The following is a 21,238-nucleotide window of genomic DNA, read 5'->3' as shown; positions in this document are numbered from 1 at the left end:
TGGTGCGAACGGCATCAGAGGCAATCGAGGTTAATTGGGTCCGTCTGTGTCCCGGCAGGGAAAAGGTGGTCGCGGGACTGGTTGAGCAGGCATTGGGCCGCTGCACGCTGCAGACCAGTGCTGCCAGAGGCCCGCATTCGAGCCACGACACAGAATCCAGACTAAACGTGGTTAAGTCCGGCCTTGGGTTGTGGGCGGTCGCCAGCCCTCACGAGGGCTTCCATTCTCCAAAATCGGTCAGATTCTATTGTGTTGTGAAGCACTGCTTGCTGCAACCACGCAGACGCTCGCTGCCCTCCACCAAAGAGAGCCGCTCGCTGTCGCCAGCTCGTCCCTGACTCGTCGTCTGCTGCCCTCTGGCTGCCCTCTGGCTGCCCTGCTCGACCCCGTTCGGGTGTTGCTGCTGCTGCTGCTGCTGCTGCTGCTGCAACGCGACGCTCCTCTTTCCGCCATTCTCTCTCTCGCCCTACAGACGTGGTGTCTGCCTCCTCGGGTCAAATCTCGTGAGCGACACACAGTTCAGCACGCACAGCGCACCACAGCTGCTGCCCAGCCCAGCGCGCGTTGTTGCCGTCTCTGTGGCTCTCTGTCTGCCATCCATCTCGTCTCGTCGCTGCCCATCACTCGCCCTGCTTGCTTCCTCCTCCTGCCGCCTGCTGCTCGACTGCCCGTTGCTTGCGTGCTTGATAGTCCAGGTCAGTCTTTCTATCTGTCGTCTGTCTGCCCACTCACGCGCCCCCAAAGCTCTTGCGGCCCTATCCGTCATTTCTCTACTTGGCCCTTATCTTCCCGCCTCGTTCTCTCCCGCAGTATCTCGTCTCGTCTCCCCATCTTCCACCCCTTATGTTTTTTGTCTGCTTCTGGGCAGGACCCTAGCTAGCGAGCATCGGCTGGTCATGCCTGATAGGACGACTGTTGGAGATTTTGCTCACTTCTCTGTATTATTAACTTGAGACTTTTTTGTTACCTGACCGCATGGTCCCCAAACTCACTTTTCCCCGACGTTTCCACCCCCAAACGCTAAACCATGTATACCAGAGATCATAATCCAAAGACGAGGAAGTCCGTCATCAGGATGGACCCGGACTGTGCCATATGCCATGCTCCGGCCACCTTGGCTTGCGAATGCGAAGCCAAAGGCCTTGAGGTGGCTGTCAGGCAGGCTGAGAACCGGATGATGCAGTCGATATACAATGACATACGGTTAGTATCCTTATCCCCATCATCTTCCCCCCCTTTCCCCCGCTTCGTCGACAGCCAGCTTATCCGCCCTCGACGATCTTGTTTACTGTTCCAGACCAGCCTGCTAACACGCCACCACAGTTCATGGGTGCGGGCACACGCCCAAGACTACATTCTCGAGTACTTCAGGCTACTGACAGAGCGCCGGAAGACTGCTCACTCGGCACACCTAGAGCGCATCACAGCTCACGCCTACCACTACTACCACTCACCGCCGCACCCAAACGAGATTTCCGCTGCCCAGGCACTGCTGAAGCGCGGCATCGACGAGGACTGGCAGGCGTCAGTACAGCGCTATCCAGAAGTGCTTGAGTACTTCTATAGCCTAGTTGAACTGACCCTGCCGGATGACAACGAGCCAGCCGTCAGAGACCCACCTCTGAGTGCCCTGAACGGCTCCCGGAAAGCCGGCCGCCGGGTCGGGGGCCCTGCCACGGTGGCAAGCGGCCCCAGTATCATGACCCATGACAGGGATACTCCTTTTCCTCGCATGAAGACGCCGCCGGTGCTCGAGCCGATCCGCGAGAGGAGGACGCCGGGCCCGCAAGGCCGTTCGAGGCGGGGGTATCCTCCGCCGCCTCCAACATCATATTTCCCACAATATTGATTATGAAAGAGCTTGATCCATTGCGCCGATAGATGTGCTGGAGGCACGGTGTTGAAGCATGCACACCCTTGTGAGCGTGTCCTCAGCCCGAGCCTGCCGTGTCCACTATCCCGATGGTTCTCCGAGCACAGCTCTCCTTTTTATTTTTATGACGACAACGAGACAAACGAAAGCATGAGGCGTGGGACTCCTAATGCAAATTCCCACGGTGCACTTCTTTCTTGCATAGCCTATTGGATTCTACACTTGTTTCTTTTCTTTTTCTTTTTCTTTTCTCGGTCGTGGCCCTGGGCTGTGTCGGAACAGCTTGCGGAGTGTCACGACAGGAGGCTTTACCTCTTTTTTACTTTCCCACGCCCGGACGACGGAACGGACGGACGGGACTGGCGGCTTGCTTTGTGGTTTTATGTTACTCAACCTGGCGTTTGGTGGTTGGGTTGGACTTGTTTTGTGGTGTTTTCCCTACCTGGGCCTGGGCTGCGTGTTTTGTGGGGTTTCACCCCGCCGAGAGGAATAGGATTAGGAAATGGGTTCAGCGAAGGATGGGCTGCCAGATTGGAATACCGAACACTGAAAGTAATATGAAGCAGGCGTCCTCTTTCTTCATGGAGCCAGCGCTGGTCCCTAGGGTGGGGATATCTAGCTTGTTGCGAGAGCACGCGAGAGCACCTTGATGATGGTCTGCGGTGGAAGGGCTGGGAAGGGATTGGGTTGGATGGAGCTTCGGACAGCCCGGTGGGGTTTCCTTCTCTCGGATCTTACCTGCGTTTTCGCGTGGCAATGAGGAGAGAGTGGCGAACACCTCATCTTGTGAGCCTGTCTTTTCTGGCTTCAGAAGGTTGCTCCAACTTGACCTTGTCCTTTTTTTGACAGTCCGACTTCGTCGTCGAACAGGTGTACGAGCTAGTCACTTTTTTTGTATATAACAGGAGACATGGTCACCCAACATTTAAAATTGAGACCCAATATATGGCTAAAAGCATCTGTGTTTGTTATGTCTTTGATGATGAGTGTATATGCGTGTGACAATCAAGCGGCCGTGTTTGTAAGATGCACTAGACGAAATAGATAGAGCATCAAACACGATCGTGGCTAAAAGCCTGTCCCGCTTATTAAGAGGTCCTAAAGCTGCTTACCGAAATACCACAACGTGCCGTGCTGTGCCGTGAGGCTCTTCGCATGATGAATAATGCTAGGTAGAAGTTCTTGCCTGAGGATCAACTGCGGACAGTGACGGAGTCCCCTTCCCCAACCAACCAACGCGTAAACTCCGATATCCAAGGAGCGAAGCAGTTTTGCTCCATCATCGCGGGTTTTTCCCCACGGGGAGAGATGGATAGCCCAACTCCAACGGTACGCTACTACGTACGTACTGCGATAGGCCTGTCCAACGCTCGTCACTTCCTTGCCCACTTTCCCCAAGGTCGGAATGGCATGGCAGGAAGGGGGAAAGGAACATCCCGAATGTGGAGCCCAACAACCGATCGATGGTGCCCAAATCATACGTATGTACCTTGCCTATCTTTTCTCGGTAAATACAGGGCTTGAGATTGGCCCTGTCTGCAAATAGACAAAGCCCGCGAAGAGATACCCAACAAGACCAGGAGATACCAGATAGCAAGTGCTGCGTCGTATGTGTGTGTTTGCTGCGTACAGAACGCACGAACGCGCACCATTGGGCCATGAGCACGACGGATCGGATAGCGAAGGAGCACATGCAAGCCATCCCCAAGGTGATAATTAGAACCTACCTTACCCTACCTAGGCACCCTACATACGTGCATGCATGCCTATGCTTTGCATGTTGCCCTACATACCAATATTACGTACATCTATGTCTAGGCACGATCGCTCTCTTCCCTCTCCATCTGTCTTCCGGCCTGGTCTTGCAACCAACTCAGGGAGGCAACGACACGCTCACAACTTCGCCTCTTCACAAAAGAGAGCACCCAAGAAAGGCAGCAAGCAAGCGAGCCTTGAATACGACGGCGGCAAACGGCATTCATCGTCTATGAGTACTTCGTAACTAGCCATAGTATTGTATGTACCTGACCTACATACTGGCTGCTGCTCAAGAGCCCTCAAACCCAACGCGGCCCGAAGCTGATGGTGAAGGGGAGTACCTAAACATCCCATCCCATCCTCCCAGAATCCCGAAATCCCAGTAGCATACAATGCAAACATTTCCTTTTCAGGCCTTCATGTCCGCTTGTGCGTACCTTTTTGAAAATAAAAATGAACAAATGGGAATTGCTTTTTGTGCCCTTAACTCACATCGCAGCGCTGTCCCCCCCTTAAACATGGATGGGTGAGTTTCAGGCAGGCCGCAGACGGGAACATGCTGAACATGACGATAGATGAGAGGTGTTGGAATATATAGAAAAAAAGATGCCCGACCAAGAGCGGTCCAGGGCAAAATCGCTCGCTTTATGCGGCGACCGGCTCAGCAGCCGTCTCTTTCTCGATTTCAACCTTTTCCACGCCTTCCGTCACCTCAGCCACGACAGCCTCGCTGTCTTCGCTCTTCTTGCCATTAGCACCGTTAGGAGTCTTCGGGCTAGTCGGCGTGGGAGCCTCGCCCGCCTCCTCAGCCTCCAATCGCTCAATCTCCTTCTTGGCTTTCTCGATGTTCTGAGATGATAAACAATGTTAGCCTCGGCATCGGTGCAAATAGTTTTATCATGCTAAATGATATTCACCTTCCGTGTCTGCTCGGGCTGGTCAGTGACCCAGCTGTCAAGCTTCGCCTTGACCTTCTCGACAACAACCGGAACGTCGGCGGCGCTCATTGGCGGGTCAATGCCCATAAAGGCGCAGTCCTCCATGACAGATGGCGGGCAGCTGTAGGTCTTGGCACTGGCCGCTGAAGGAGTCGCCTTCTTGCCCTTCTTCTTTCCCTTGGTTGCCGGCAGGTACTCGTCCTCACGGTCCTCCTTCCGCTTAAGAACGATGCCCTTGATGCCAGAATCATCTACCTTGCGCTGGACCGGGGCAGTCAGGCCCCTGTCAGCAACGAGCGGGGCCTTTTCGGCCGGCTGGAGCGACGGGTCAAAGAAGTGAAGCAGGCTGCGGGCGCGGCGAATCTCCTCCAGGTAGGCGGGGTCGCTGGCTTCGGCAAGCAGCTTCTGAGCGCGGTCCATCTTGCGCTCCTTGGCGATGCGGTCGCGCTCGGCCTGGTGTCTCTCTCGGACACGCTCGCGCTGCTCGCGCTCCCACGCGGTATGGGCCTTCTTTTGCCCGTAGTACTCGTCCTTGAGCTTCCTGATGGCCTGGAACTTCTCGTTCTGCTCGGCTTGCAGCTTGGTGCGTTCGTCCCGAAGGCTAGACAGGCCCTTATATGCCTCGTCCTGATCTGCCTTGATGGCGTCGAGCTCCGCCTGGAGCTTGTTATACTCCTCGCTATTCTTCTTGGCCTCGGGGTCGTCAAGCTCATCCTTGGTCGCCTTGATCTTGGCCTTGAGGTCGGCGATTTCCTTCTCTGCCTGGTCGAACTGGGTAAAGTTCTTCTTCTGTTTGTACAAGTTTGAGATCTCGGAGAGGGCCTTCTTCTCGTCGACAAGCTTCATCATTCCACCGTCGACCTTCTTTTGCAACGAGGCAATTTCCTGGTCAATTTCGTCGGTATTCTTAAAGCCCACCTTGCCGCGGGCGACCTTGTTCTCGGTGAGGCGGCTCGACAGCTGCTCGTTGAACCGCTTAATCTTCTCGAGGATGGCATTGCGGCTGTTCTTGCCAGTGGCCTGCTTGGCACGAATCTCGTTGACCTGGGCGATCAGTTCCTGGCGGCGCTTCTGCGTCGCGGAAGGAGCATCCTTGTTCTTGCTCGGTGTGGCAAGCTCAATCTTGGCTTTAACGGCATTCTGTACGGGCGAAAAACGCCATCATTAACTTTCTAGGTTCCTGCGCGGTCAAATGCTATCAAGGGAAAGAGGCAGTGGGAGTAGCAGTGGCCGTAGCGGCATGACGCGGGCAGGTGACATGCGCCAGGCGACGGACTGCAGTGCGGACTGGGCGCGCGCGTACATATCTGGCCATGACATCCTGATATTCCTTCTCAGCCTTGCCGAGCTGCTCATTAAAGAGGTCGGTGTCGGGCTTAACGGGTTTGAGGCTGGCCCCAGCTGCGGCAGCGGCAGTGGCTGCGGCAGTAGCGTCGTCTGCCATAGCGAAGTTTAGCGAAGTTTTCGAATTACCGGAAGGAGGAGCTCGTGGGAGAAAGGATTTGGGAAAAGCAAGAATGCTGCTGAATTGACGCTCGATACCCTCTTTTGGGCGTCTTAATTGTGAGGTAGAAAGGAGTAGAAGCGAAAGGGGAGGGACAGGGCAGCGGGCAGGTAGATTTGTCTCGTTGCAGACAGCTTGCTTCAATTAGACCTTCCCCAGCAGCTCCACCAAAATTTCGAAATTTCTCGCCAGGTCCCAGGCCAGATCGTCAAAATCCAGCGGTGGGCACGTGCGGGCGTACGTGCCTTAGGTAAGCCGTGCAGGGATCTCGGGCACCTGTGGAGACAAAGGCCGATGTCCTCACTTAACCCCACGCCTATCAAGCAGAGCAGGAGACTCAATTTTTTGAAGCTCGCGATTTTCTTTCATCAGCCTCGCGCCGCCTCGCTGCCGCACGACCACAACGCACGCACTCGAAGGAAGATCTCCCCAAAAAGAAAACCCTGCATTCATCGCTCAGCACTGCGCACGCGCAACTACAACGAAACAAATCCCGTCGCACAGTCGCCGCAGCACGGCCATTCGTCACGATGGACGACGATTTCAATTCGAACGTATTCGCTAAAGAGACATCGCGGCTATGGCGGGCCTGGAGAACAGTCCACGAAATGGTGCAGGATCGGGTAGGGGCGCTCACTGTTCAATCTGCCATAACGGAGCGGCTTTTGCTGACATTCTTGTCTTTTCCAGGGGTACGAGCTTGCGGAGGATGAGGTCAAGATCTCGCTCGACCGATTTCGAAGGGAATATTGCATGGCCGATGGGAACCCGAAGTATGTTCAAGGGAGCCAGGGAGAATGGCGGTAGACTATATCTGCGTATGACTGACTGACATTTCCTATATAGCCGTGTCGCGATGCAGTTTTCTGCGCGGCCGAGCGAAGGCATGATCAAGAAGTTCACGCCCCCGCCGACGGCGAGTAACCCGGACCCGGCGCCCGACTGCGGCACCATCTGGGTCGAGTTCTGCCACGAGAAGTCATCCATCGGCATTGGCGTCATGAAGAAGTTCGTGCAGCACTGCGCGGCCAACAACTTCAAAGCCGGCATTCTCGTGACCTTTGCCTCGCTCAGCGCGCAGGCCCGCAAGGTCATCACAGTCACGTCGCAGTACACGCAGATCGAGTGCTTCCTTGAGGAGGACCTGCTCGTCAACATCACTCACCACAATCTGGTGCCCAAGCACATCCTGCTGAGCCGTGAGGAGAAGACGGCTCTCCTCAAGCGCTACCGTCTCAAGGAGACGCAACTGCCCCGTATCCTGTCAAAGGACCCCATCGCCCGCTACCTGGGTTTGAAGCGAGGCCAAGTCGTCAAGATCATCCGGAACAGCGAAACTGCCGGCCGATATGCCAGTTACAGACTTTGCGTATGAGAGAAGTAGCAATTTCCCTAGGCATGCCTGGGTTCTCGGGGTCTCGTCGTGTGGAGGGCTGGCAGTGGTGTATCACATGTGTTAATCAACAGGCGTTTTTCACCCATCCGGAGTTGGGCACGTCTCCTAGGCGTTTTGGTCGGGGGTTGTCGACGGTCTCTATCTGCCTGCTGGTTTTTCCGTCGCCCAAACATCAGCCAATGTCTCTCACATTGTCTCCTTTACAGAAGTAGTGTGATAGATACATCACTCGTCACCATTTCATTCATCAGCTAAGGACGATTTGGCGGCTGCGGTTTCCGGCCTACTTCACAGTCTTGGGGGCAGAATGAGCTAGCTCATGAGGTCGGTCCGCTGATGGCAAAATGAAAGCGACAAAACTAATGAATAAAACTGCACCGTTATATTTATATGCCTTTAGTTACGTTTTAGTGACATTGGCTAGTATCGGGCACTCTTTGCCACGTTTTGCAGCGGCTCAATAGAAAATTAATAAGACAAGGCCATTTTTTATACTCCTTTCTCTTTCTCTTCGTCTGCCGGGGTATATGACGGGTTTCCCTTCCAGAAAAAAAAACGCCCTAGTATCATCTCGGTCATCTCAGTCATGTCCGCCGTGTTGTTGTTGTTGTTGTTTGTTGGGCCACCCTGCAGACTATTTCCGCTTTCCAAATATTAATAAGAAAAGAAAAACCCCCAACCCCCACAACCTCTAAACGCCTGCCTGCCTGCCTGCCTGCCTGCCTGTCTCTTGATCTAGTTATGAGTCTAGAAAAAACGCCATTTGCAAACAACAAAAAAATTACGTTCTTTCGTCTCCAGTCCCCCTTTCCGTATGACTCGCGTCACTCCACAATTGTACGTACGCCCCATAAAACCCGACACACGCTTCGCTTCGCTGCCCGGTAAAAAATAAAAGACAATGCAAAGCACCCATTGGGGGCCTGAGGGTATTTGGTTGATTAGTTTTCACTCTTTGTCGCTGCCGAGCAACCCACCCACGTCCGCGAGGACTGGGTCCGGTTTAGGGGCCGGATACGCTGGAGGCGATGGTGGTGGCGGTGGCGTCGGTTCTTCGCTCAGCTTGCTCTGCGAATCGGCGTCGCTCTTTAGTTTCGGCCGCGCAGACTTGGAGGTCAGCGGGCTCAGAAGACCGCCGAGCTCCTGAAGTAGAGCCGTAGAGCCCCGCCGCAACCCGTTCGCGCTCGCTGGTACCGTGGGCGACAGCGCACTGCTGCCGCCAGACGCCGGGTCGTTGGCGGACATGAGACTCGCGCGCCGACTCGAGCCGCCTTGGTCGTCCAGGAGCCCGCCGTGGTCGAAGAAGGAGACCTTCCGGGGCGATATGACCGAGTTGCTTCTTGTTGACGTCAGCTGGTCCGCGGTCATCAGGGCGTCGTCGCTCCGCGCGCCGCTGGCCCGCTTTGGCCCGGGGAATTGCCAAAAGTTCATGTCGTCGTGTGCGTTGGCCATGGGGGCCGGCGTGTAGAATCGTATGTCGGAAGGCGACGGCGGGGGTTCTCGCAGGTCGGGCTTGACGCCGTAGCCCACATCTCGGACCAAGTCTTCATCGCTGCCCCAGTGCTTGTTCATGGTCGGCCGCCTGGACTCGGTGGCCGAAGAGCGCTCTAGTGAACCTGCGGCGACAGAATCGTACTTGAACTTCTTCTTCTTGACACCCCTGTCCCGAACAAACGAGCCCAGAACCAGCGAGTTCGCCGCCGCAGTTGCGAACAGCAGCTCTATCGAGGCGTATAAAGACCGGCTCTGCTGGCTTCCGCCGTCCCAGATGATGTGCGGTACGCGGTATATGGTGACGGCAACCACTCCGAGACTGAGAGAGAAGAGCAGCACCAGCTGGACCTTGCGCTTGGCGCTCATCTGGCTGCTGATGATGATGGGTATTGGGAAAAAGACGAGAAGCAAGTCGGTAATGATGTTGCAGGTGGCCATGGTCAAGAGCTGCGCGTACCCCTGACGGCATTGGCCCCCGGGGTCTGGGAGGACCTGCCAGTAGTGGGAAAAGGGTTGGCACTCGGCCAAATCGCTTATCACCACTGCGACAAAGGTGGCGACGAGAATGCAGCGCATGAACAGCAGCGCCACATCGAACGACCGCTCCCAGCTCACATTGAGGCGTCTGAAGAACTCTAGAATGGCGTTTTTCAGAACCCATAGGCTACAGATCCGAAAAAATATTAGAATTTGCTTTTTCTTTGCTGGACGCTCCGAAAAGAGGGTTATGGGAAACGGGAAAGGAAGCTTCATAGGCGCGGTTGGTGAAGAGCAAAGAGAGATGCCACTCACGTCGCTGCGTACAAGATGCGGCTCAGGAGAACCAGGCCGCTAGCGACCGACTTTCGGTGGAGCTCGTCGTCCGAAAAGCCGGCACCGTCCAGCTGGGCATTGTTCGTGCCGTAGACCAGGATGACATGGACAGAGCCCATGCGGAGGAACAGCGGGATCAGAGCCAGGGCCGCCACCTTGTCTTCGGTAAACAGCCTTTCGGTGCGCACGAAGCGGCCGCCGACTCGAAGCAAGATGATTACGGCGCAGAAGATGGTGATCCACCAGCACACCAAAAGCGTGGGCTTGTCTTCACTGAAGGTGCGCAGCGGCGGCGGCTCCGAGTACAGGGGCATGGTGGCGTCGCTCCGAGCACGCCGCGCCCGTCATCCTCCGCAGAGGGACGAGCGGGGAGACGGGTGCAAGTCGATAGGCGGGATCGATATCACACAGGAACTGCGGTTGTAGCCGTAAATGTCTCGCAAGTCGAGCACCCTTCAGGCCTCCCGGAACACAATGGCACTGTCAGCAATGGGAGATCGTATGGCCGGGGGTAGTGCTATGACGTCTGCGTGGTCTGTGTCGGTCGTATGGTTCGCTTGTCGGGCCGTTGCATGCACAATGCCGTTGTGTGGAGGAAACAACGGGTGCGGGACGTGAGCGGAACAATAGGGGTTCAATGGGGGGGGCGGGATTCGGGCGCAAATCAGCAACTGTCGTCGTCGACGCGAGAGGCAACAAGAGGGAGGATGAATCAGGAAAGGACAAGAGAAAGAGGGCTCTCGCTCGTGAAGCGCCGGGACAGCCTAGGACTAATAATATGCAAGTGAGAGCAGGACGGGGCCAGGCGAGGGTGGAGAGCTGATGGATGGATGGACACTTGAAGAGGTGTGGCAGGTGGGCGCGGGCTGTGGCCCTGGTTGCAGGCCGCATCACGATAGGATGGACTAGAGGGTCTGTCTGGCTATCTCTAGGCAATCCCATCTCTATCGCATGGAACCCGAGGCGAGGCCAGAACTCGAGGTGGGCCGAGTTGCCAACCTCAGAGGCGGGTCGCTTGCCGTTTGGCGACTTGGTGGCTACGTAGGTAGCCCGCCGCCGCATCCCGCGTGCCACACCCCAGTTGGGCAACACAGACGATGATGGGCGTCCATCAGCCCGGCTGAGCTGGCACGTCCCCAAGTCCCAAGTGCCCAGTCCGAGTGCCCAGGGCTGGGGATCTCTGCTGAGTGGTTGGTTGGCCTGCTTGCTGCTGATTGCTCGACATGATTGACGGCTGGTAGCGAGTCCGGCCCATGCGGGTTTACACAACCTCCCACCCCCTCCCATCCACTTTGCGTCGAGTCCCGGTTCTGGCGCTCCAAACAGCGGGGTCCAGGATCGGTGTTTCTAGGAGGGGAGGTCCCCGACCCCGACCGACTCGTGAGCCAAGCACAAGGAAGGCAGCGCTTGTGATACGCTGCACAGGCAAATGCGGTGAAGCGACTGACTGCGTGTGGTCAGTGTCACTTACGGATGTGCCTCTGCTCTCCGACGACAAACGCAAGAGCAGTGTGGCGCGTACACCACATAAGGGCAGTACTCAATGTCTGCGTTTCCGTGCCCCTGATCGACTCGACTCACTCGAGCCAACAGTGAGATAAGGACGGTACTTCACTTTATTGCCTCGCTCCCCGGCCCATCGCTTTTGTTGGTGGAGACGGGCAAGCCTGCAAAACGCTTTTTTGCCTCGATCTCATTTCCGGCCAAAGTCGTGGCAGACAGGGATCAGGGCTCCTCACGACCGACGGGCACTTCCCAACGGCGTCAGCGGCGTCGGCGAGAGTAAGACAGCTCACTCATACTGAGCATGCACGTGTGTGTTTTGGTAGCGTGTTTAGCCGTGGTTCAAATTGTGAGTGAGGGCGATGCCGAGACTTGTCGTGCCCATGTCTATTCCGCTCGAGCGAGACAATGTTACAAAACAACATGGAACGACCCTGGTCTTCTTTGGTGCGACGACAGCACGAGCCTGGGAGCTTCCTTCTTCAATGAAGCGTGGGGGGCGGCTGGTGTCCCATCGATAATTCCGATAAGTAGTAAGTGGTTCTGGGTGAACCCCCCGGGGCTCACCATTTGGATATAAGGTTGGGGCCTTCCCAAGTGAGGTAGGTGCTCGCCGCGGCTACCACGCGGCCGATGGTACAGTACCATACTTACTATTCGAGTATTTGATCACGCCTTTCACGCTTCAACGTCTTGCCCTCTCGGGTCCATGTCGAGACTCGGACGCACCATCGGATGTTAGGTTTACTCTGCTGTTGGAGTCTTGGAGACGTAGTTTGGAATCACGCGAGTGACGGGACTCGAGGAATGAACCGAGGACGCGACGCCTGTCTGGCATGGCATGTGAGGGAAGTGGCTTCAGGGCTCTTGAGCGCCTATCTGTGCTCTCAGTGGCGTCCCCGCTATCTACGTGTAGGTCGGTACCCGAGTGGAGGGTACCCGGCACCACCAAACAGTCAAGTGTCCGTCCCCATACAAAAATACAGAGGTGAGAGCTTTCCTAGCAACAAGCACTGTATAGTACGGTACGGAGTACGTATACGTACCACCATTTGATCAGGAACAACGGCCGACAATTGCGTATAGGATACGCTACATTGTTGCCTACCCGATTTCCTGTTCTGCGCCTAATCGCCTTAGAGAAGCAGGGTGGAGTAGGTACGCACCTTACATAGTATACAATCCTGGCCGCAGCACTTGGTCCGTTTTGGTTCTCCAAACTCAGTGGAGTGCAAAACTCGACCCCTCAAGCCACCAACTACAGCTCAGGTTTCATGTAAATAGTCGATGCTGGCAAAGCGGTGGGTTCGGGGCTCGAATCTGCCTCACAACTTCGTATCTTGTTTTGCCGTGTCTCATCTTGGCGGCGAGGCGAAGAGCAGTCAACGAAACACATTGGCATGGTCGCGTGTCTCCAACTTTGAGCATTCACTACAATTTTTTGGGGCAGCGACTCGGTCAATCTTGGCAGAGATCCACCCCACGCACAGACAACGTACCCCCACCATTCTTTACCAAGCCCGGCCTCGGTGGCCGCTGACTTCGAGCTGCCTACCGCCCCGCCACCTTTATCTCCTCACGGGCAATAGGATACCGCCTTTTGAATTGTGATGGACGTCTCAACGTGCGCTTCGTTCTTCCAGACGATATCACCCCGAGATACGGATACTCGGGCTTTAATCTAGCGCTCAAAGACACGACATCAGGCAGAGACTAGTCTGTTCTCTCAAACGACTCTAGCCGTTTAGCACCTGACAGCAGAGCACGACTTGCATGACTCGGTTCCTGACCTGCTAAAATTCCTGACCGAAGGCAAAAGCGGGTCGGCTGGTGGGCAGGCACGGGCACACACACGCTCTCACCACCGACCCCGGTCTTTTGCCGGGGTCGAGCGTTGCGTCCCTCCCGCCCATCTCTGGTCCATGCTGCTTACTCTCGGCCAATGCCGAAAGCCAATTGCCCATCGGCGTTTAGTTGTCGCTCGCATACAGACCATACGTCAAAAACTCAGCTAGCCGTGCCGCGAACTTGCCGCTTTCTGACGTGCATGGGGGTTTATCGACTGTGGCATTGCGCCCGGGAAGAAAGCTGAGTAGAGGGTAGATTCCAATAGACTGGCGCTATCACCAGACTGTATATATGTACTGTCTGCACTATAGGTCGAGCAACCCTCCGCTCCCACCTCTTTCAGCAATGCCCAGGTCACTCATGCCTTGCAGGATGTGTGTGCATTGGAGTATATGATGTGCGTAGTAATAAACGTCCCCCTGGTGTGGACCACGCTATATACTTAAATTGTTGTCCCAGTTTAGCTGCTTTAGCACAGCCGGAAAGCCACAGTCAGCAAAGTTAGAGCGATGATGTTGGATGAAAGCCGGGTCCAAGGCAAAGGGCTTTTTTCGTCCCGCGCCAACCCTACTGCACATCGTATTGGTGGTCCGTGGTGGGCTTGCCGCTGCCAATATATTGGCGGCGCAGCCAAATCCACCCGGAGGCTCAAGTTAATTTGATGAACACCCTCACATTAATTATCGTTCATTATCGGCGAGATTTGGTCCGCTAAGATTAGCTCACGGTGATTGACGTCCACACTCAACACCTCATAACCTCGGCCACTAATTATCAAGCCGCAGCCTCACTTTGAGTTTACATTTAGTGAGGGTTCAGTGTGCGGGTTACTGCTTGAGTAGAGAGGTGCCTCATCGCCAGAAAAAGGTGAAAGCAGGAGGTCTTCTTAAATTTGTTTGATGGCGAGTCTACTCGGACCGTCAAAAACGTCTATCCACACCGTAGTGTCCATACATCGCTCTTGTTTAATTCTTGACTCTTATAAGGAGTGAACTTGCACCGTGTCAGACTACCAAAGAGGAGATAATAAGGTATGGATGATATCTAGTATCATGCACACGCTGGAAGGACCTGATTAAGAAATAATTATCTTGTTACCTTTATGTGTGCAGAGTCGCGCTTGAATACTCTGGCTCTGGGTACCTACCTACCTACCTATGAATGAGCATCGATTTCTCAGAGCTTGATAGTCCCAACGCCGGTGCCCGCCAAGCGCATATATGTAAGTGAGGATGCCGGTGCTCGGGTCGTTGTTTGCAAGCGGCACGCCCCCGCAGCTCTTGCAGCCGTAGTTGATTCCCTCGGCGTTGACTCCAGCAACACTGGTGAGAAGGGCGGTCCAAAGGCCTAGTTTCGAGAAGGTGGCGAGCATCATTGTGGATGTAGTGGTGCTGGAGTCTGTTGCTCGTGTTGTTGCTGATGCAGAAGATGAAGAAGCTGGATGCGTGTGTGATGGATGTGCTACTATTCCAGTCGACCCTATCGTGCGAACCAGCCTATCTTTATACTTGAAAAGATATCAAGCATATCTCCTATTCCTCAACCCGCCTTGTGATGCGCTTCCGACACCTCTAATTATATGCCTCCAGTCACGAAGCAGGTTATCAAGCAGGTTACCAATACTACACAGACATTACGGAACACGAGCTTAACTAACTTACCTAGGTATTTATCTACCTTAGGTGTTCGTGCGCATCTGCGAACACAGCAAGGGTTCACACGACAATGCCCCGTCAGCAATCGGCGGCAGACCTTCGTGTTTGAAGTAAGCCCAAGTCCCGACCGTAGAGTGAGACTTGCACCGACGGCACAACGCGCGGCCGACAGCAGCACAAGACAAGACGCCGATTACAATCGGTAGAAGGAGTCTTTGGGGAAAGTTTCACCTTGGCTAGCAGCACCGTCAGCTAATCAAAGCAGCCATCACCACCGTATCGTTGATTATCTACGCCCAAACGAGGGCATCTCGCCGAGAGAAAAAGAGAGCCTTTCGCTAATCACGACAAAATGCGCTTTTTGTCTCTTTTTTCTTTCTTTTTTTGCCTTTGAGTCTCGACTCTCTCGAGAACCGAGGGGCATACAAACGGTGATGAAATTTTCATCTCGTGAGCTTTTGATTCTCTAAGGGTAGTAAGCATCTTCCCAACTACACACGCTCCGGCCTCGCTTCGCTGTCCAAAAAGCAACTGCTGGGCTGTCATTTTCCTTGTGGTTGATCTACCTAGGGTGCCACGATTAGTGATTTGCAGCTTACTGACTGACTGCTTCCCCGTAGCTGGTCGACTCCGGACTGTCAGGTGGTCGACTTCGTGGTCGGTCCTTGCTTCAAACCCAGTCTAGTATACCGAGGAACATGCCCCAAGCCTCTGCATATTCTGCGGCGTGGGAGCTTGTCGATCAGTCAACTGTAGGGACTGTCTGTTGAGATGACATATCTGTTGATCGTTCTAAAGAAAGAAGACTTTGGGAATTTTCGCAATCAGGGTGCCAAGTGGAAAAGTCAACGTCGGATTCTTGTTGACAGCCGTCGTTGAATCGTCTCGTGGCCAAATAAATACACGAGGGGTATTAACTACCGGATTGATTCTGTCATGTGGCCGAAAGCTGAGGCGGTGGCTTTTCGACGGGTGAGCCAGACCTTGACACTGTTTGTTCCTTGTTACCCGAGCTGGAAAAGCAAATCGAGTTAGGTTGGACATGGAAGTAGAGTAATTAAGAGACGGTTTTTCTACAGCAAGTAGCCCACCCGCTAATTACTTATTAGAGGCCACCAACCTTTGAATTACTTGTTAGAGACGTCGGAAATAATGCCTTGCAACGGGCAGCCGGGCTTAGGCCCTCCACTTTTTTGCAACCACTTCTCTCGCACCAGCGGACATCACTGATGAGTCACCTTTACATGGGAACTTTTGCTCTAAATTTGCCATGACGGCGACTTGCCATTTTCGTTTCGATATATACTGGGGTGGGAAGTGGGAACTTGGAAGTAATGTCATCTATCAGGCCAGCAGCCATAGCCATACCTCCTCCACCCCCCCCCCCCCCCCCACTCGCCAATAAATTCCCTCCCCTCTCCCGAGCTACGAAGACCTTGAACACACCTCGGCCCTCTCCAGCGCGTCCATTGACCATGTGCCCAGCGAGAAAGAGCCCGCCCTGGCTTCAATCCCCAATTCGGTCGGGCAAATGAGGTTGCCGTCGCCGCAGAGGGTGTGGGAGAAGTTGAAGGTGAGCTCGCCCTCGGACACGTCGTTGTTCTGGAACGGCACGCTCCCGCACTGAGAGCTGCCCAGGCAGTTGATTCCCAGGGCGTCGACTCCAGCAAGGCTGAGAATAGTGACCCAGAGACCCAGTTGCGAGAATCTGGCGAACATTATCGCTGTTGTTGTTGTTGTTGTTGTTGTTGTTGTTGTTGTTGTTGTTGTTGTTGTTGTAGCTGGAGATGAGGCTTGATGTGTGTGAGGTGTGTGTGCTCGATTTCTAGTCGTCCCTATCATGCGAATCGGCCTACCTTTTATATTCGACGAGAGAGGATTATCATCGGCCTCGACCCTGTCTTGTGTCTTAACCGCCTTGTAGAGTTGTGATGTGCTTCAGAGACCTCTATGCCTAGCTGCCTTGAGTTTTCCAAACAAGGCAACACTGCCCAGATCGTACGGCATGAGAGCTCAATAGGTGGATTTGATTGTTTTCTGGGGCGCCGGGGACAACAACCAAATCCTCGCCGCTTCGCTCACCCATTCGAGTCTAGAGATGACTAGAGCGGCCTCTCATTCCCAAGTGCCCACGACTCTGGCGGGCATCTACGATCACAGGGGTCAAAATAATGCAAATAACTAGAGCAGATCTAACTAAAACAACTCAAATACTAGCCCTTGTTTGTATTTGTTTGCATTGTTTTTGATCCCTGTCTGCAAAACACACCGAGGGACCACAGTCACCCGACTACTGTACCCTTCGAGTTTTTGCCGGATATACGGACGCCTTCCTCATGGGGGAAGCAAATCAAGTAATCCAAAAGAATGAGAGTTTGATGACATGAACGTCGGCCGACAACACACCTTCACACAAGGCCGATTACCCGCCCAGTGGTTACGCAAAGCCTGCAGAGCACCTATCTACTGCCTAAATACACATAGATTTCCATCACTGATGGGACGTGGCGCATATGCTTGAGACGTAATTGAAGGTGAGCTGGCCTTGGGCGACATTGTGACTCCACAGCGGTGCGCTCCTGCAGGTGCTGCGTCCGTGGTTGATAATGGCGTGGGCGAGGCTCTTGATCTGGTTGGCGGTGAGCTGTGTCCCGGACGGCAGGTTCTGCGTAAAAGCGCAAAGACAGCCGTTGACGCAAGCAAGTTTGAGGCACTTGTGGGCGAAGGCGTCGTTGTTTTGGAGGGTGTTGAGAATAGCGGTGAGTTGCCAGGCTGACTGGCCGTTGCATTTGCTGCTGCCTTGCCAGTCGATGCCCAAAGCAATGACTGCAGAAGCGCCGGCGAGAATGGCGGTCCAGAGACCTGTGGGGAGCATCATTCTAGATGTGGTATTGGTATCGGTTTTATTGTTGGAGATGAAAATGGGTGTTTGTTGTGTTTGATGTGCTCGATATTATCCTGTCGTCTTTTGTGACTATGCGAACCAGTCGTCCATTTATACCCAGCCAAAGACATGCCACTGGCCGCGGGCCTGTTAGATGTCTCCCGCCCCGTAACCACCTCGCGATAGACTCGCTTCAGGGACCACCCGTGCCTGGCACCTTAGCTCGCCTGTAGTCGAGGAAAAGTGTGCCGCTCAAGGCATGAAGGCCTCAACTAGACATGTAATAAGGTAGGATTAGGATGCTAGCTCCGGCCAGCTTGGCCTGCCAAGCCGCGACAACAAAAGACTCGCTGCTTCGTTTTCCCAAAAAGCAGAGGGGCCCGTGAGCCTGAGCTGAGAACACACGGCGCAGGCGCACATCTACGAACATAATCTTGGTACGACAAGCAGTTTCCTCGTCAGATCTTTTTGTCGACATACCTTCCTTTCTCACGAGTCTACAAGAGCTATAACCAGACTGGGGACTCGCAATTGATTATATTACATGGATGCGACATGGTTAATCTCCGCCAGCCGGCCGACAACAAAACACACAACCGTCGTATGATTATACCTCGGTAACGGTGCAGCAAATTCCTGGCAAGCCTGCGCGCAAAGTATTTAGGTTCATGCCTGAAGATCGATCGTGGGCACCATCTGTCTCTTTCGTGAGGGCGTGCTCTTTTCCTTGTCCGGCGTCCGCCAGCACGACAACCTAGTCACACAGGTATATACCTAGGTAGATATTCAACGCAGCAAGTGAGCACCCCCCACACGCCGAAGCGAGATACGGGCGCACCAATGCAATTGGGGAGCGAACGGACTTGATATCCAACCTTGATCATGCTAGGTTGACCTTTAATTTGCCACTGCATCTCTCGAGACCAATACCCCTGCATCTGTGCATTGGTAGGTCCAAAACCCAAAGGCTATGTTGACCCCCCCCGAACGAGAGACGGATGTTGCCAAGAGAGAGAGCAGAGTTTTAATGCTCACCGAGATTCTTATTGCTCGACCGGTGTCTCTCTCTGGCCCCCGTCGTACCCCCGTGCCCCCCGGGGCAAATGTATAGGTCCTGGCTGCCAAGAGACGCAGCGGGCTAATTACTTCACAGCATCCAAAATGTAGAACGCTTCCGTGTGTTGTTGTGATGACTTACCCGTTTAGGAAAAGGAAAGAAAAGAAAATCGCCTCTAGGAAGTTTTGTACCCAAGGTGGGAAGGCGGTTGCCTCAGGGCCGGTAACTCCGGCCATCGGCCCTGTTTGTTTCATGCCTCTCGAACCGTAACGGCAAGCTTTTATCTTTGATTGGCAGCCATGCTATGTACTGAATAAGGCAATCATCATTGACTATCAGACGTATAACTAGGCATTGTGACTAAATAGCTCCCCAGTAGTCTGCGGATGACTAGATTAATGATGGCTGGAGTTATTTCTGACTATGAACCGTTGAAAGGGCGAGGCGACGTGCCATTTTGATTCCAAGATGCTGGGAAGTAATTCAATTAGTTCCACTCCGGTACTCCAAACCTTGCTAATATTGACGCCAGTTCAAATCTTTACGCTCCATAATTATTTCAGTTTGATTGCCAACCAAAAGTGTATCTCTAGTCTCTATAATGTATGGCAGGAGGTACGTTGAGTTAAGGTAGTAGTAGGGCAGGTACCTTGGTCACTGCCACATTCCCGGAACCTAGGTAGCTGTAAGATATTCCAATATCGGCATCTCCTTAAACTAGCGTTACATTTGATACCGCTAGCACAAGCTAACCGTTCATTTGTGATTCTTTTCACAGCAAATGGCATCCTTGTCTAATTTCAAGAACTCTAACTACGAAGCGACCTTCTAGGGCCACACCTCGACCTTCTCCCACTCGCCAATGACCTCGCCGCCGGGCAGCGCAGGCTTAGGTTTGTGCGACGCGCCACCGCGGTACACGTAGAGCCAGCGCCGCGCGCGTTTCGGGTCCGACAGGTCGGCCTGGTCGACCTCGGTGGGCACGATGACGACGACGCGGAAGTTCGCGCGGGCCACGGGGTCGTCGAGGTCGTCGACCGTCTGGCCCAGCCCGAGCCCGGGGCCTACGGGGGTCGCGGGGTCCGTGACGGGCGTGCCGGGCGGCGGGTTCCGGAACGAGCCGCGCATGACTGAGCTCAGATTGCCAAAGTGCGCCGTGACCTCGCGGCTCCAGCTCCATCCATTATCCTCGGCATTGTCTTTGGAGCGCATCCGTCCGCGCAGCACCTCGCGCGCTGCCCGCGCGCCGTCGCCGTTGCCGTCAATATCCGGGCCCAGCAGCCACGCGGTGCCGCGCACGCGCCACTGCGTGGCCGGCTCCTCGGCCCACCACACCGCCTCCACCTGGCCGCCGCCGCTGCCGCCGCCGCCGCCATCCAGAAGAATCTCGCCGACCTTGTCCATGCGCGCGTCCGTCGTCAGCACCGGCAGCTCCGACTCGAATACGGCGGGGTTGCGCTGCGCGGGGTTGCGGTCGTTGGCTGGCAGGCTGCCGAACAGGCCGCGGAAGACGCATGTGCGCACGCGCGGAGTGGCTTCTGCTGCTGTGCTGCTATCGCCGGAGCTGCTGGTGGCTGGGGTGTGGTGGAGCGTGGCCAGCGAAAAGGTCGCGACGGGCATCGTGGCGAGGTGCTTCACGAAGAGATCCCGCCAGGGAGCCGCCGTTGGGTCGTGTGAGGCATTACTAGCAGCGGCCATGGTGCTGAGGCTTGCAATCGTTTTGGCTGAGAATGAGCGGGAAATAAATGTCGGTGGCTGTGGTGATGATGACGACGGCGAGTAGTAGGAGGACCCTGGATCTAGCGGTCGCAATCGAGTTTTGTGAATCTGCTGCCTTGCTGTGAGCGAATTGCATGTGATGGCCCTGCGTGCCATGCATTCAATCAATAGCACCTGGGAAATAGTATGAGCTAAGCAAAGCTACCTATGTGACCATTTAATAGATGATGATGAGACGAAATATGTCAAAGTAAGCAGTGGGACTCGGTGGCATGATCTCATCATCGCATGCGGGGCTAGTTGAGTCTAAATACGGAGAAGAATAAGGGAATAAGGAACTAGATTCATAGCGCGAGGCGACCTTGCGTAATTCACTCACATACTTATTCTAAAGAGAAATCTCATCCTTCTTTCACCGAATCAACCTACCCAAAATTCGTAAGGCATAGTCCATTTCGGTTTCCTTCAATAAAATTTTTTTTCAGGTCACCACAAGAACTCAAAGTCGCACTCCTTCATGGGGAGGAGTGAAAATAACAACTGGCATTTGCTGACCCTACCAATTCCCTAGCTTACTGTAGGAATCACCAGGGTACCGGTACTGGAAACAGCATGGCGCGCTGCGCGCCGTAAGGTGGTGGTTCAAGTGATGGATTCGTTTGTGTCTGTCTCCTTATCTATCTGAATAGGTGGGCGTAGGCCAATATATATGCATCTGTCAGGCCCGCTCCTCCACAGACGTTGCTGTGGCCAGGAATGCGGAGCCGCATTCCTTGGATCAGCGCGTCATTCCAGT

General features: G+C 54.5%; 9 protein-coding genes across 9 annotated transcripts; 3 read left to right on the top strand and 6 right to left on the bottom strand.

Annotated features, from left to right (window-relative positions):
• Positions 1 to 1,075: 1,075 nt before the first annotated feature.
• On the top strand, positions 1,076 to 1,849 carry B0T26DRAFT_645613 (uncharacterized protein; the record flags this gene model as incomplete). Its single annotated transcript, XM_060437743.1, has 2 exons — positions 1,076 to 1,203; positions 1,324 to 1,849. The coding sequence occupies 2 exons, from the start codon at positions 1,076 to 1,078 to the stop codon at positions 1,847 to 1,849; spliced, it is 654 nt and encodes a 217-aa protein (XP_060296983.1).
• Positions 1,850 to 4,276: 2,427 nt separating this feature from the next.
• Positions 4,277 to 6,013, bottom strand: B0T26DRAFT_752143 (uncharacterized protein; the record flags this gene model as incomplete). The annotated part of the gene is made up of 3 exons (XM_060445486.1): positions 4,277 to 4,480; positions 4,549 to 5,709; positions 5,873 to 6,013. The coding sequence occupies 3 exons, from the start codon at positions 6,011 to 6,013 to the stop codon at positions 4,277 to 4,279; spliced, it is 1,506 nt and encodes a 501-aa protein (XP_060296982.1).
• Positions 6,014 to 6,395: 382 nt separating this feature from the next.
• On the top strand, positions 6,396 to 7,491 carry B0T26DRAFT_712244 (RNA polymerase). The gene is made up of 3 exons (XM_060442072.1): positions 6,396 to 6,696; positions 6,764 to 6,846; positions 6,920 to 7,491. The coding sequence occupies exons 1-3, from the start codon at positions 6,604 to 6,606 to the stop codon at positions 7,446 to 7,448; spliced, it is 705 nt and encodes a 234-aa protein (XP_060296981.1). The 5' UTR covers positions 6,396 to 6,603; the 3' UTR covers positions 7,449 to 7,491.
• Positions 7,492 to 8,417: 926 nt separating this feature from the next.
• On the bottom strand, positions 8,418 to 10,090 carry B0T26DRAFT_752141 (uncharacterized protein; the record flags this gene model as incomplete). The annotated part of the gene is made up of 2 exons (XM_060445485.1): positions 8,418 to 9,627; positions 9,756 to 10,090. The coding sequence occupies 2 exons, from the start codon at positions 10,088 to 10,090 to the stop codon at positions 8,418 to 8,420; spliced, it is 1,545 nt and encodes a 514-aa protein (XP_060296980.1).
• Positions 9,989 to 11,323, bottom strand: B0T26DRAFT_318280 (uncharacterized protein). Its single transcript, XM_060434354.1, has one exon. It carries the CDS (start codon positions 11,061 to 11,063, stop codon positions 10,260 to 10,262), a length of 804 nt encoding a protein of 267 aa, XP_060296979.1. The 5' UTR covers positions 11,064 to 11,323; the 3' UTR covers positions 9,989 to 10,259.
• A 4,279-nt stretch (positions 11,324 to 15,602) lies between these two features.
• On the bottom strand, positions 15,603 to 16,777 carry B0T26DRAFT_777754 (uncharacterized protein). Its single transcript, XM_060446640.1, has 2 exons — positions 16,229 to 16,777; positions 15,603 to 15,765 (listed from the first exon to the last, which is right to left on the bottom strand). The coding sequence occupies exons 1-2, from the start codon at positions 16,622 to 16,624 to the stop codon at positions 15,700 to 15,702; spliced, it is 462 nt and encodes a 153-aa protein (XP_060296978.1). The 5' UTR covers positions 16,625 to 16,777; the 3' UTR covers positions 15,603 to 15,699.
• Positions 16,778 to 17,273: 496 nt separating this feature from the next.
• On the bottom strand, positions 17,274 to 17,660 carry B0T26DRAFT_676379 (killer toxin; the record flags this gene model as incomplete). Its single annotated transcript, XM_060439970.1, has 1 exon — positions 17,274 to 17,660. One exon carries the CDS (start codon positions 17,658 to 17,660, stop codon positions 17,274 to 17,276), a length of 387 nt encoding a protein of 128 aa, XP_060296977.1.
• A 1,606-nt stretch (positions 17,661 to 19,266) lies between these two features.
• On the bottom strand, positions 19,267 to 20,066 carry B0T26DRAFT_712235 (uncharacterized protein). The gene has a single exon (XM_060442071.1). It carries the CDS (start codon positions 19,933 to 19,935, stop codon positions 19,552 to 19,554), a length of 384 nt encoding a protein of 127 aa, XP_060296976.1. The 5' UTR covers positions 19,936 to 20,066; the 3' UTR covers positions 19,267 to 19,551.
• On the top strand, positions 20,022 to 20,715 carry B0T26DRAFT_712234 (uncharacterized protein). Its single transcript, XM_060442070.1, has one exon. The coding sequence runs from the start codon at positions 20,126 to 20,128 to the stop codon at positions 20,504 to 20,506; it is 381 nt and encodes a 126-aa protein (XP_060296975.1). The 5' UTR covers positions 20,022 to 20,125; the 3' UTR covers positions 20,507 to 20,715.
• Positions 20,716 to 21,238: the final 523 nt, after the last annotated feature.

Source organism: Lasiosphaeria miniovina, assembly GCF_030549165.1.
Source record: "Lasiosphaeria miniovina strain SMH2392-1A chromosome Unknown B0T26scaffold_4, whole genome shotgun sequence".
Taxonomy (NCBI): Eukaryota; Fungi; Ascomycota; class Sordariomycetes; order Sordariales; family Lasiosphaeriaceae; genus Lasiosphaeria; species Lasiosphaeria miniovina.
This window is presented reverse-complemented; position numbering and strand designations above follow the sequence as displayed.